The 15652-nt window shown below is 46.3% G+C and overlaps 1 protein-coding gene across 1 annotated transcript; it reads right to left on the minus strand.

The window, feature by feature from the left end:
* Positions 1 to 6528: 6528 nt before the first annotated feature.
* On the minus strand, positions 6529 to 11855 carry LOC137902974 (antigen peptide transporter 2-like). The gene is made up of 11 exons (XM_068747085.1): positions 11363 to 11855; positions 11157 to 11271; positions 10932 to 11062; positions 10614 to 10819; positions 10340 to 10537; positions 10090 to 10218; positions 9003 to 9191; positions 8581 to 8754; positions 8250 to 8412; positions 7554 to 7690; positions 6529 to 7431 (listed from the first exon to the last, which is right to left on the minus strand). Exons 1-11 carry the CDS (start codon positions 11853 to 11855, stop codon positions 7204 to 7206), a joined length of 2163 nt encoding a protein of 720 aa, XP_068603186.1. The 3' UTR covers positions 6529 to 7203.
* Positions 11856 to 15652: the final 3797 nt, after the last annotated feature.

Consider the following 15652-nt stretch of genomic DNA (forward strand, 5'->3'; position numbering starts at 1 on the left):
TCCGGATGCTCTGTATTTCTATGGGTAGGATTTTTGGGAACTCTTTGTGTTTATATATATATAATATATGTATTATAAAAAATATGCACACAATACAGCAGAGCACCTTTCAGTTACTGCCGTTTGTGTTCAAGTTTGGTAGTAAATTGCCTCCTTTCCCTGCATGGATATTGCTGAGCATTGTGTTTCCAGGTGCCGGATGGCCCCGAGTGGTTATGGAGGCCAAAACTAGGGCCTGGGAGGCGTTCCGAGAGGCCATGGAGGAAGACTATTGGTCGGCCTCAACTGGGGATATTGTCAGGAGGTGGAAAGAATACTTCGAGGATCTCCTCAATCCCGTCACCATGTCTTCTAAAGAGGAGGCCGAGGCAAAGATCTCAGAGATGGACTCGTCCGTCACCCGGGCTGGAGTCACTGAGGTGGTTGTCTGGCTCCTCGGTGGCAGGGCACCGGAGGTGGAGGAGACTCGTCCCGAGTATCTTCAGTCTCTGGATGTGCAGGGACTGTCTTGGTTGAGACGTCTCTGTAACATCGCATGGCAGTCGGGGACGCTGGACTGGATAGTCTCTCGGCTGGCCTGGGAACGCCTCAGGATCCCCTGGAAGAGATAGAGGTGGCTGGGGAGAGGGAAGTCTGGAGTCCCTGCTGAGTCTGTTGCCTCAGCAACCCGGCACCGAATAAGGGGTGGAAGATGGACGGATGGATGGATAGATGGATGTGTTTTCCATTTGTAAAACACTTCCCATTTTCTGTCTTTCACTATGAAAGACAGAAAACAGAGAGCCAACTATTCCCAAACAATCACTAAATTCAAAGTGGAATTTTGTTGCACTATTAATATGAGTAATTGCTGTAAAAAGTGAAGGATACCTGCATTTTAAGGTGAAATCCCTTGAGGGTTAAATTACATAACATTGAAATTTTGAATTTACAGAATTTCAAAACCAAAGCTTTCTGTAGCACAGTTCCGAAACGATCTGGAAAAACGACAGCTTCATGATGTAGTCCTTTAATAAGAACGAACAAAATACAGTGTCAAATGCAGATTCTGAGAAAACAGATTGCAGTATCTCAAACCTTGTCCTTGAACTGAGATTGAGTTTAAGTCATGAAGACAGAACTGCCTGGATATAAAAGGGGTTTTACAGTCAACCAAACAACTCAGTTCAAGAACAGGTGAAGTCCAAGCGAGGCCTTTAATTCAACCAACAGTCCAGACTCCTGGCACGGAGACATGAGCTGTTCACGCTGGGTAGATTCCCCTGCCAGGAGTCGCCATCTGCTGGTGGATGTATGTATTGCACTTGATTGAAACGAGAGAAAATGACAATGTAATTATGAGGACCTGTCAGTAAAAGTGGCCTGCAATGAATCCAACTGATCTAAATATTAGATATGAATAAATAATGTAGTTCTGTAAGAGTTTGGCATCATCATTTCTTGGCAGCTGTGATTCTTAATGATCCATGATCACTTTGGTTTCTGATTTGTCAATAACAATATGCACCGTGGTTGAGTGTGATGGAACACAAATGTAATGCATTTTTTATATTATATTACCACGCAATACCTTAGGAAACTTAAGTACAACTTCCAAAGTTACAATCATTTACAATATTACTAAATAGTTTTGAAGTTATGCTATCCTCAAGCATCAAGGGTTAAAAAAAAAAAGTTTATCTATCCTCTCAAGTAGCGCAGTGGGAATGTTAAGGTGGCATAGGGGTTAGCGCTGTGCCGCTGTCGCCTGACATCAAGGAGGTACCGGGTTCGAATCCTGTCTGTGCGGAGTGCGCATGTTCTCCCCGTGTGGGAGTTCTCCGGTTTTTCCGTTTTCCTCCCACCTCCAAAAACATGCCATTTAGGTGAAGTCTAAATGTGCGTGAATGGTTGCCTGTCTCTGCGTGGTGCTGCGTTCCGGGGTGTGCCCCGCCTGATGAAGCTAGGCTCGGCCTCATCAAGTCCTGTGTCCCAAAAAGCGCAAGAAAATGGACATGCCCCTTGTTGCTGTTGTGCTTTGACTGTTTTTTCCACCGCTTTACATTTTTGATTCGAAGCCTGTCAAAAACGGACATACTAAAATGGCTGTCCTTGAATCTGAAGCAGTTTCCTTCTGTTCATGGTTTGAAGATGTTTTACCTCCCATTCGGGAGACTTCTCCAGTCCCGGCTGGCTGTTAGCGGCTTTCAGATATTTAAAGTGTTCTGATATGAGATGCGTTAAGGTTTCATGCATGCCGGCTCCACCACTCCAGCACCAATCGAAACTCAATACGAGAGTTAACTCCTCCCACCGGTCTCTGAGTCAGTGGAGGTTGCCGGGTCAGTGTTTGTGGCTCTCACTATGCTCTCCCTCTTCTTCCTCCGATCTCCTGAGAACTTGGTGATCCATACTTTCCTCTAGAGGCTGATGTGAACCTGGTGTATTGGGACAACTCTTGGTGATGGTTGGATGGAAGGGGTAGAATTAAGGGGCACAAATAAATCTGTTGCACTTTCTCCTCAGAACACTGTGTATTTGTCACTTTTTGTTTGTCCATGTTGTATGTTCACTGCGGTGTGCACAGCCCTCTACGGCGGTAAGCAGGTAATAAAACTAATAAAATATGAATAGGCTAGTCCGCCAAGAGGGCAGGTGACGGTCACAATAAAAATAAATTGCATAGAACTCTAGCAGCGACCGACGTCGTGTACGTTGTCACTGTGGAGCACAAACGCAGCTCATAGCTTTCCTCTCGCTGCTTCCAGCCTCAGGTTGATATTTGGAAGGCTGGTCTTTGTGTTTAAGGGATAGAGCGCCGTCTCTATCTGCACGTCGTTTCTCTGTGTCCGTCACAGCGCTGGATGCAGGCGATCGGATGCCCATCTTGCATCAGACCCGTCCTCAGACGCATCTGCTTCTATGACGACTGCTTACTGTGGGTCAAAGAATTTAAGGACTGGGGCAGTTGTGAGTGCATTCTTTCATTTATTTATAGCTTCACCGCGCTCAGGCTGCCGTTGCCATGACGCTGTCCTTTCGCAGCAGCTGTCTCGGAGGACATGACCCAGGTATTTGACACTTCTCACATTGTACTACAGCAAAAGGTGACGCAATACTGGCCTATTAGATACACAGCGTCAGTAAGGGATGGAATAATGTTTGCAGGTGACAGAATTGAGGTCAGGCATGTTGAAGGTGTCTCATGCAGCGCACCAAAGCTCTGGCCAGAGTATGACAAGAGAAATAGAGCAAATGGTCGAGTTATGTGCAACATGCCAGCAGTTCCAACAGCACCACCAGGGGGAGCCAGTGATCTCTCATGTCATCCCAGAACTTCCTTGGCTGAAAGTGGGGGCTGACATATTTGAAATCAGTGGTCAAGTCCTTTCTTCTGATTGTGGACTATTCCTCCAAATTCCACTCACAGTGCTGCATCCTGCAGTTCCAGCTAAAGTACATTGTCTCTGCCTCTGTCTCTGTCTCTGTCTCTGTCTCATCTGTCTGACGCTGACTTTTTTCTTGGAACTGCTTCCTGAGTTGGTCTCTTTTTTTTTTTTAATCAAAGAATGGCAACCCGGGGGAGCCGACCTGCCCAGATGGGATCTTCATGGCAGGCTACACAAAGCATGCCTGGGACAAGTGGAGGGTTGTCTGTATCTGTGGAGGACATTGAAGATATTTAGCTTATTGGTGGTGGTGGGGGGGGATCTGCTAATTGGGATGAGTTTCCCTGGTGTACCCGAAAGTCTCCAAGACGGAGGCTTTCAAAGTTCTTGATCAATTGACCATGGATATAAAAGTGCTTTTCGGGACTGGGGGGCAGTGCGGTGACCCGAATCGAGGACCTGAGCCATGAGCTCAAGGATCGATCTGTGGAGGAACGGCAGGGAATGGATGCCTTCTTGCGGCAGTAGGTAGAACTGTATCGGCAGATCTCCGGACTTGGCACAGGTTTAGAGGGACTGGAGTCTCTCCTTGGTTCCCGAAATGCGGACTAACTAAGGACCAACTGTCTATTTGGATCAAGCTAAATTCTCCTGTTTTGGCTGAATATTGGAATTATTTTCTGATATCCGGTATACCCCCCCCCCCATCTCTCCTTGCCTTCCCCTTCTGAGAGTGCAAAATTGGGACAAATTGCTGAATTTAACAAGCCATAGCTGCAAATATGGCACCTCGTGTAGTTACTACTTTGCACCAGGAGATGGCAGACGCCTGCCACTTCAACCTGAGCAACATTTGTGGGTGTTTTTTTTTTCAGTCAAAGTTTTGAAAATCGCTACCCGGTCGATGAGACGAGAAATTAATGCTTAGAAAGTAGTAACTTTTCCATTATCTTGCTTAACAGACAGACGCCGTCAAAAACACAACCTAAAAAATGCACGCTGCTAAATAACCGAAAAGCCCAACAAATCCCGCTGACGCCACTTGTGTACAGTGTGCATGCTTCACTCAGAATTACAGTCGGGGCATTCTCTGTGACATTTCCACTGCAATTTGTAAAAAAATCATGAAAGATGTTAATCCTCCGAGAAAACGTATTTTCCCACCTCAGGCATAAAATCCTTTTTATTTATTTAGGCCATTTTTGTACGGACAATAATTGAGTGATGGTACATTAAATACATTTTCAAAATCTAATGTTTTGCTGCTAGTAAAATATCCTTTTTTTGGAAACTATCAATAGATAGTATGTAATTTAATCCGTTTCTTTTTTTCATTTTTATGCTCATTAGCCGTGCAATATGAATTTCACAACGATGTCATTGACTCAGCCCCCCCCCCCCATCCTATCTGGTTGTTTCATTTTCTCCCGAGCAAAGCGCTAAAGAGTCAAGAAACTCCAGGCAGGAGAGCAAAAACTGACATGTCACCAGGGCTTGGCTGCGGTTTAGCAGCAGCTGAATAGTACAAGAGAAAGTGAAAGAGATGAGAGAAGGGGTTTTCCAGCTCATTGATGTCATCCCGGCAGAACCAGTTCCACAAACACCCAAATGCACCCACACACACCTTCATAACACTGTGTGCACACAGCAAGATTTTCTTTCACTTCACCGTGATCGGCATGCCTTCGATTCACGTGTTTTAGAACTTTACACAATGTGTCGCCCATTTTGTGTCACAGGTTTCAAAGGTGACAACAAGATGTCAGAAATGTAACTTCCAGGCTGGATTACTGCAAATCATTACTGTCAGGTTGCCCCAACATCTCTATGAAACATCTCCAGCTAATCCAGAACGCAGCAGTTTGTATTCTGGCAGGAACCAGACTGAGAGAACACGTTTCCCCTGTTCTGGCGTCTCTGCATTGGCTGCCTGTTAGAGCATGAATTGAATATAAAATACTATTTACTTTTAAAGCCCTCAACAGCCAGGCCCCTCCTTACCTTACAGAGCTCATTATGCCATGTTTCCCCACTAGAACCCTGCGGTCCCAAAATGCTGGCCTGCTGTTTGTTCCAAAAAATTCCAAGAGCAAGATGGGGACGGGGACGGGGACGGGGACGGGGACGGGGACGGGGGGTTGTAAGACAGACACCATCTCTATGTTCAAGAGGAGACTAAACTTTCCTTTTTAACAAAGCTTATAGTTAATCAATACAATAATCAATATTGAATATTGGTTTTATTTTTATTTGTATTGTTAATTGTGGATGATTTATGTACGAAGGACTTTCAACGGAAACAAGACTGCAAGGGCTTTTTAGAAATGCTCCTCTTAGACAGGATGTTTGACTTTATTTGTACTGTAATACATTCTACTGTGTGACTGTACTTGTACTCTAACATTCTATCTAATAAATATATTCATTCATTCATATACTGTCATAGGCCAGCACCTCTATGACCCACTGAGCCCCTCCCTCTCTATCTGGTTATTCATGTTATAAATATAAATCAGTAATCTCTCTCTCCCCTGTAGTCTTGTGCTCTCTCTCCCTCTGTTTGTCCCTCTTTCTGTCTGTCTGCAGGTCCTTCTGTCCGTGGTGCTGCAGAACCTGGACCTGTAGCCTTCAACACTGATGTCCATATCGCTAGCATTAGCATTTATAGCTTTATATAGAAGCTCTTTAGTCAGTATCTTGTTCAGCTGCCTTAATTTTAAGTTATGTTTTTGTCTGATCCTGCTCTCTATAACTCTCCTTCTACCTGTCATTGTTGTGCTCTCTCTCTCTCTCTCTCTCTCTCTCTCTCTCTCTCTCTCTCTCTCTCTCTCCTTCTCAACCCAACCGGTCTAGACAGATGGACGTCCACTATGAGCCTACGGTTCTGTCCAAGGTTTCTGCCTGTTAAAGGGAAGTTTTTCCTTGCCTCCAATGCCAAAGTGCTTGCTATTCTGGGTCAAGTTGGGTTCTGTCTTTCCCTGCTAATCCCGTAAAGTGCCTTGAGATGACTTTCTGTTGTGATCTGGTGTTATATAAATAAAATCAAATTGAATGTTTTCATAAGGGTCAACAGAGGCTCTGACAACTCTCACTGTGGTTGATTGTGGTCCAAATTCTAATAATGAATAAAAGGTTATGGTGTCAGGTGTCATCATGGCAACAATATTTATTTATTTAAGTGATGTAGAAGTGAAATATAGAAATATTCTTGAATTATTATTATTATGAATGAGTCTAGAATAAACATGGTTTGTATATCCACAATTTCCCTTTAGAAGACATGCATATACATTTTTCATTTATGATTTATTCATTGATTTAACATTGTAAAAGACATTTGCATGAATGAAATAATAACTTTCTTAATTTGAACTTGTATTAAAATTGTAGTAAAATTCTATATTTTAAATTCTATCAAACTAAATTCTATCAAACAAACTTATATTTAATTCACTCATTTCAATTTAATTCACTCTTGAAGACGAGATGATCAGAAATCGCCTCACCTTCAGCTGCTTATCAGAAAACGGGTGTACGATGGAGTCTATCCCATCTGAGATCGGGTGGGGGGAGGGGACACCCTGGACAAGTCGCATGTTCATTGCAGGGTCACATTGAAAGGCAAAAATCCGCTCACACCTACAAACAATTTAGAGTGTTCAATTGACCTACATTGCATGGTCCGCCTTGCGGGTCACGGCATGAAGTCTTTGGCCACATATTTTAAATCCATTTCAAAAAGGCACTTCCTCATTTCTCTCTATTATAAAAGACGGCTTCATAAACTTTCCTCTCTCACGCGGCGCCACACGGAGCAGCCCCGTCACAGTGAACATCACGCCACAGCATCCGTCGGTCTCCGCGGCGAGGTTCCCTCGGTGAAGAGCTTCTCTCGCAGCTGGTAGTAGCCCCCCCTCCTGGCCATCAGCTCCTGGTGAGTCCCTCGCTCCTGAACTTTGCCCTCACCAAGCACAACAATCTGATCCGCCTTCTCTATGGTCTTCACCCTGTGAGCGATCACCAGCAGGGTCAGGTGGGGGCAGCTAGCGAGGGTCTGCTCAATCTGTGCAGTCAGAGACAGAGATTAGCATTACCTGAAGTCCTCCAGACTTTTCCTGGGAAAAATGATGAAAATATGGACTGTGGTTTGTAAAAAAAAAAAAAAAAGCTAGGTCTGTGACATACCTTATTTTCATTGTCATTGTCCAGAGAGCTGCTTATCTCATCTAGAATGAGGATCTGTGGCCGTCTGACCAGCGCTCGAGCAATGGCGATCCGCTGCTTCTCGCTCCTGGACAACTGGACGACACCCTTACCCACCTCTGAAAAGATGGAATCAAACCAGATTAAGGGTCAAAGTGAGGAAATGAAAACAGAAACGCTGGAGCCACGGCCAAGCTCTACCCCTGGATGTTAAGTTATTATTACGCAGCAACTGAATCTTGGAATCTACATAAATGAACTAAATATACAACTAGAAAAGCACTCGGAGAGCGCAGACCTCCGCCAAGCAGCTCGTTCCCCTCCTAAATGGATTTACACCATCCACACGGTGATCTGGATTTTTTTATTCATCAATGGAGTTTTCAATGTTATTCTGGATGTCATTCTGGATCAGATCCAGAAGGCCTTTTTCCTGATAGTGCGTATCAGACCTCTTTATGACTGTGATTTTTGTTGAGTTGAATGCATATTTTACAAGATTTTATTGTTTTGTTTTTTTAAAGCCTCAATTTTTTTTTAGCATCAAGATCCATCCAGCAGTTTTTCCGTAATTAACAACAAATAAACAAACAAACGGCGTCAAAAACATAACCTCTTTGGCGACGGTAAATATTTTCTACCTTCATCCATATTCATTCAAGCATTAAAAGAATTTACCCGTATCATAGCCGTTCTCCAACTTCAGAATGAAGTCGTGGGCGTTGGCTTTGCGCGCTGCTTCCTGGATCTCATCCAATGAGCAGTCAGCAGCAAGCCCATAGGCAATGTTGTCTCTGACAGAGCCAGTGAAGAGCACGGGGTCCTGGTTCACCAGCGCAATCTGTTCAACACACCACGGACAGTGGGCAGAACGGAATTTAGAAATTCCCTAATCGAGACGAACAGGAAATGTAATTTCATAATGACAAAGAATTGAAATAAAAAAAACCCACAGATAAACAACAGGAGCCCCCAACAACAACAAAGAAAAGCGGTAACGATGCGTCACCTTCCTGTGGAGGAAGCCGTGCTCGTAGGAGGCCACCGGTTCATTGTCCAGCAGGATTTGTCCGTCCTGCGGCTCATAGAGTCGCACCAGCAGACTCACACAGGTGCTTTTCCCTTGTCCAGACGGACCCACCAGCGCCGTCATCTGACCCGACTTCAGCTCCAAGGAGAAGTCCTGCAGAGAGGAGATGACCAACATGTGATCAGACACACACACAATCAGAGTGGATGAGAACGTTTGATTACAGTGTATGGCGTGTCAAACAGACCATGTTGGAATAAATGTTTTAGCTCTGTATTAGTTTCCTCTTGGAAACTCTGCATTCATTTCACCCTTCTGTATTCGTAGATATATTTTTTTTTAGCCATCTATTTTATTTCAGATCAAAGCTCTCTGCTTGTTTACCTGCATTCAGAGCTCACCTGCAGCACGGGTGTGTCGGGCTGTGCAGGATAGGCGAAGGTCACATGACGAAACCCGACGTGTCCCATCAGCCGACCGGGCTGGAGCGCGCCGTCGGTGCTGATCTGAGGCTCCCGGTCCAGATACTCAAACACCTTTCCAGCGGCCCCCACTGAAGTAAGCATGTCTCCGAAATGGTAGATGATTGCCTGGAAGCCGGCAGCCATAAAAGTTATTGACGAGTGTTTCATAGCCATAGTCTTCTAAACCAGCGGTCCCCAACCTTTTTCCTGCCACGGACCGGTTTCATGCCGGGCAACCGGGGGGGTAATTAAATTAAAAAAGAGGAATCTAATCTTACCAATGAACTTTATATTATGCACTTGCAATAACTATTAAACAAGTATTACACCAATATCTACTCACCATAGGTTGTGGTCCCAATACTTACTTGTCCTTCATGGTTTTTAGTTTCATAAATTCCACATTCTTGTCTTTTAATCCCGGATTCTTGGTCTCTATGTGCTGAAGCAGTTTTTAACCCTTCATTGCCTCGTTAATGAGACATTTTGTTTTAAGTCTGACTCCTGGTTTGTCTGTTAAACAACGTTTTATTTTCTAAGAGGTCGTCGGCTCCTCTTCTTCCTCCTCACTTGGACTTTCCCATTAGCAAAGAAGCTCTCCAAAGACGTTTGTTTTAAAAAAAATAATTTTCGCTAGTTAAACGGCTGTTTTTTAGCAACTTTATCATGTGACCAAGAAAATTCACAGGGAAATGTTAGGTTGGAGAAAATCCGGTCTTTCAAAATAAAACACCTTTTAGACGCTAATAATCGATACAACGGAAATTGTATAAATTGGTTATTCTTTCTGTGCGCCCCGGTAACAAATGCCTCACGGACCGGTGGTTGGGGACCGATCGAAATAATTCATTCAGGAATTTGGGCAGAGGTGCATGCTGGTACTGAGAGCCATTACAGTTTTGCGTCATCTTTTTTGCCTTTGCTTCCTGTAACTAACTAGTTATTGATGGTTCTCATTATCTTCATTAGTCAATGAGAAAACCCGTCTAAAGGTCATCCTTTTAGGTAGAACGTAACGGCTCACCCTGATGTTGTCTCCGAGGTCTGCATGGTAGAGGATGAAGGAAACCAGGTTGCCAGTGGTCATCTGTCCACTCTGGATAAACAGCCTGCCACAGTACAAGATGAAGACCTGCATCCCCAAGCCTATCAACTACACCCACACACACACACACACGCGCACGCACACCCCCACACACACACACGCACACGTAAAATTAACTGATATATGCAATGATGATTTAAAATGGTACCAATTGCAGCTGAGTCCTGACCCTTCGTGTGAGCAGGTAAACACTCCTGACACTGCCTTGGCGGGTCTTCAGGGTGTGGATGTCCATCAAGCGGTCGTCATAGCGATGGGCCTCCCGTTTTTCCGCTTTAAAACTCCGCACCACGCGTATAGCAGACACCGCCTCCTTCGCTGCGTCATTTGCCAGAGCCTTTGAGTTCTGCACTGCGAGGTTCAGCCTCTGGGGAAGCCGTTAAACGTATTAAACACCGAATGGAGAAAGTCAGATGCTGGACAGTCTCTTAGCCTGCGTTCACCTGGTTGTGTTTGTCGTAGACGTTCTGGACGAGGCCCGTGATCGGTGTCTCCAGCAGCACCAGGAAGGTAAGCCTCCATGAGAGCGCCGCCATAAAGTAGATACCGCCCAGAGTCTTGATGAGCGTCCGCAGTAACACGTTGACGTTCAGACACACCGTCCTCGCCATCTTGTTGGTGTCTTCAGACAACCGGAATGTGAGTTCCCCTGCACATACGGAACGAACGGAGGTCATCCTGTGTATCTGGTCATCTCTATTCACTGCAGTGTCTTCCACTGTCCTGCACGCAGCGGAGTGTTTATAGTATCAGAACCTTACCTGTCTTCGTCTTCTCAAAGAATCCGACTTCCTGTTTGGTCAAGGCGCCAAACAGCAGGACTTTAACTCTGCACGTAAACGCACTGATGGCGCAGAGGAGGAGACCGCCTCTGCAGCCAGCACTCAAGGAGCTGACGCAGCCACCCACAAGGAGAAAGAAAAAAGAACCGGGTCAGAACCGGTCTGAGATGACCCAGAACCCAGGTGGAAGGAACCGTCTCCTACCTGCCCAGGGAGCACAGCCCCATGCAGAGGACGGCTGATCCGAATTCACTGGACTGGTACTGACCGCCGAGGATGTCAATGACTCTCCCGGTGTAGAACGGGATGAACATCTCAACTGAGGGGACACGCATGCCAGTGCGCGTGAGAGACAGACAGACAGACAGACACGGGCTACTCGTCATCGCCGTGAACCGGCTGCAACTTACAGACGACGGCCAGACACAGGAACGCGAGTCCTCCCAGCAGGAGGCGGCCGTGAGGCGCGTACATGCGGAGGACTCTCACGAACAGGTCTCTGGCTTTCCGCGTCTTGTCTTTACCGGCGGCCTCGGCGTCGCTGCCGGGGACGGTGACTTCCCAGAAGAGCGCCGCGGCCAGCGACGCTCCGGTGTAGGCCAGCCAGCGGCGCGCGTCCGCCGGGAAGCCGCACGGCACCTCCTCCATGCGCAGCGCCGCGGCGCCGGACTCGAACACCGCGGGGAGCAAAGACTGCGCCGCTATGACGCGAATCAGCGGCGGGTGGACGTCTCCGAGGCCGAGCCGGGCGACACCCGTCAGCGCCAGACACCGCAGAGACGCAGAGACCCAAAGGCGCAAAAGATGCCCAGAGACGCTGCGCGCCACGGCGAGTCCCGGCGCGTAAAACAAGGCAATGTCGACGCAGACAGCGACGCACAGAACGACGGCTTTACAGATCATTGCTGCACCGATAGTCGTCCGTGCCGTGCCGTGCCGTGCCGTGCCGTGCCGTGCCGCGCCGCGCCGTGCCGTGCCGTGCCGCGCCGTGCCGGGACGCCAGCGCTTTTGTCCGAAGTCACTTTCACTTTCCATTCCGGAGCGACTTGGGGATTCCCAGAAAAGGTTGTGGGCGTTAACCACTTTACATTTTTGATTCGAAGCCCGTCAAAAACAGACATACTAAAATGGCTGTCCTTGAATCTGAAGCAGTTTCCTTCTGTTCATGGTTTGAAGATGTTTTACCTCCCATTCGGGAGACTTCTCCAGTCCCGGCTGGCTGTTAGCGGCTTTCAGATATTTAAAGTGTTCTGATATGAGATGCGTTAAGGTTTCATGCATGCCGGCTCCACCACTCCAGCACCAATCGAAACTCAATACGAGAGTTAACTCCTCCCACCGGTCTCTGAGTCAGTGGAGGTTGCCGGGTCAGTGTTTGTGGCTCTCACTATGCTCTCCCTCTTCTTCCTCCGATCTCCTGAGAACTTGGTGATCCATACTTTCCTCTAGAGGCTGATGTGAACCTGGTGTATTGGGACAACTCTTGGTGATGATTGGATGGAAGGGGTAGAATTAAGGGGCACAAATAAATCTGTTGCACTTTCTCCTCAGAACACTGTGTATTTGTCACTTTTTGTTTGTCTATGTTGTATGTTCACTGCGGTGTGCACAGCCCTCTACGGCGGTAAGCAGGTAATAAAACTAATAAAATATGAATAGGCTAGTCCGCCAAGAGGGCAGGTGACGGTCACAATAAAAATAAATTGCATAGAACTCTAGCAGCGACCGACGTCGTGTACGTTGTCACTGTGGAGCACAAACGCAGCTCATAGCTTTCCTCTCGCTGCTTCCAGCCTCAGGTTGATATTTGGAAGGCTGGTCTTTGTGTTTAAGGGATAGAGCGCCGTCTCTATCTGCACGTCGTTTCTCTGTGTCCGTCACAGCGCTGGATGCAGGCGATCGGATGCCCATCTTGCATCAGACCCGTCCTCAGACGCATCTGCTTGTATGACGACTGCTTACTGTGGGTCAAAGAATTTAAGGACTGGGGCAGTTGTGAGTGCATTCTTTCATTTATTTATAGCTTCACCACGCTCAGGCTGCCGTTGCCATGACGCTGTCCTTTCGCAGCAGCTGTCTCGGAGGACATGACCCAGGTATTTGACACTTCTCACATTGTACTACAGCAAAAGGTGACCCAATACTGGCCTATTAGATACACAGCGTCAGTAAGGGATGGAATAATGTTTGCAGGTGACAGAATTGAGGTCAGGCATGTTGAAGGTGTCTCATGCAGCGCACCAAAGCTCTGGAGTATGACAAGAGAAATAGAGCAAATGGTTGAGTTATGTGCAACATGCCCAACAGCACCACCAGGGGGAGCCAGTGATCTCTCATGTCATCCCAGAACTTCCTTGGCTGAAAGTGGGGGCTGACATATTTGAAATCAGTGGTCAAGTCCTTTCTTCTGATTGTGGACTATTCCTCCAAATTCCACTCACAGTGCTGCATCCTGCAGTTCCAGCTAAAGTACATTGTCTCTGCCTCTGTCTCTGTCTCTGTCTCTGTCTCTGTCTCGTCTGTCTGACCCTGACTTTTTTTCTTGGAACTGCTTCCTGCTGCGCTCCTGTCATCTGAAATCAAGGAATTGATTAGTTGGTCTCTTAGTGCGATTGATCACTTTTTTTTTTTTTTTTATCAAAGAATGGCAACCCGGGGGAGCCGACCTGCCCAGATGGGATCTTCATGGCAGGCTACACAAAGGATGCCTGGGACAAGTGGAGGGTTTGTTTATATCTGTGGAGGACATTGAATATATTTAGCTTATTGGTGGTGGTGGGGGGGGATCTGCTAATAGGGATGAGTTGCCCTGGTGTACCCGAAAGTCTCCAAGACGGAGGCTTTCAAAGTTCTTGATCAATTGACCATGGATATAAAAGTACTTTTCGGGACTGGGGGGCAGTGCGGTGGCCCGAATCGAGGACCTGAGCCGTGAGCTCAACGATCGATCTGTGGAGGAACGGCAGGGAATGGATGCCTTCTTGCGGGAGTAGGTAGAACTGTATCGGCAGATCTCCGGACTTGGCACAGGTTTAGAGGGACTGGAGTCTCTCCTTGGTTCCCGAAATGCGGACTAACTAAGGACCAACTGTCTATTTGGATCAAGCTAAATTCTCCTGTTTTGGCTGAATATTGGAATTATTTTCTGATATCCGGTATACCCCCCCCCCCCCCCCTCCTTGCCTTCCCCCTCTGAGAGTGCAAAATTGGGACAAATTGCTGAATTTAACAAGCCATAGCTGCAAATATGGCACCTCGTGTAGTTACTACTTTGCACCAGGAGATGGCAGACGCCTGCCACTTCAACCTGAGCAACATTTGTGGGTGTTTTTTTTTTCAGTCAAAGTTTTGAAAATCGCTACCCGGTCGATGAGACGAGAAATTAATGCTTAGAAAGTAGTAACTTTTCCATTATCTTGCTTAACAGACAGACGCCGTCAAAAACACAACCTAAAAAATGCACGCTGCTAAATAACCGAAAAGCCCAACAAATGGCGCTGACGCCACTTGTGTACAGTGTGCATGCTTCACTCAGAATTACAGTCGGGGCATTCTCTGTGACATTTCCACTGCAATTTGTAAAAAATTCATGAAAGATGTTAATCCTCCGAGAAAACGTATTTTCCCACCTCAGGCATAAAATCCTTTTTATTTATTTAGGCCATTTTTGTACGGACAATAATTGAGTGATGGTACATTAAATACATTTTCAAAATCTAATGTTTTGCTGCTAGTAAAATATCCTTTTTTTGGAAACTATCAATAGATAGTATGTAATTTAATCCGTTTCTTTTTTTCATTTTTATGCTCATTAGCCGTGCAATATGAATTTCACAACGATGTCATTGACTCAGCCCCCCCCCCCATCCTATCTGGTTGTTTCATTTTCTCCCGAGCAAAGCGCTAAAGAGTCAAGAAACTCCAGGCAGGAGAGCAAAAACTAACATGTCACCAGGGCTTGGCTGCTTTAGCAGCAGCTGAATAGTATAAGAGAAAGTGAAAGAGATGAGAGAAGGGGTTTTCCAGCTCATTGATGTCATCCCGGCAGAACCAGTTCCACAAACACCCAAATGCACCCACACACACCTTCATAACACTGTGTGCACACAGCAAGATTTTCTTTCACTTCACCGTGATCGGCATGCCTTCGATCCACGTGTTTTAGAACTTTACACAATGTGTCGCCCATTTTGTGTCACAGGTTTCAAAGGTGACAAGATGTCAGAAATGTAACTTCCAGGCGGGATTACTGCAAATCATTACTGTCAGGTTGCCCTAACAGCTCTATGAAACATCTCCAGCTAATCCAGAACGCAGCAGTTTGTATTCTGGCAGGAACCAGACTGAGAGAACACGTTTCCCCTGTTCTGGCATCTCTGCAATGGCTGCCTGTTAGGGAACGAATTGAATATAAAATACTATTTACTTTTAAAGCCCTCAACAGCCAGGTCCCTCCTTACCTTACAGAGCTCATTATGCCATGTTTCCCCACTAGAACCCTGCGGTCCCAAAATGCTGGCCTGCTGTTTGTTCCAAAAAATTCCAAGAGCAAGACGGGGACGGGGACGGGGACGGGGGGGGGGGTTGTGAGACAGACACCATCTCTATGTTCAAGAGGAGACTAAACTTTCCTTTTTAACAAAGCTTATAGTTAATCAATACAATAATCAATATTGAATATTGGTTTTATTTTTATTTGT

This window comes from Brachionichthys hirsutus, chromosome 13 (assembly GCF_040956055.1).
Source record: "Brachionichthys hirsutus isolate HB-005 chromosome 13, CSIRO-AGI_Bhir_v1, whole genome shotgun sequence".
NCBI classification, from domain to species: domain Eukaryota; kingdom Metazoa; phylum Chordata; class Actinopteri; order Lophiiformes; family Brachionichthyidae; genus Brachionichthys; species Brachionichthys hirsutus.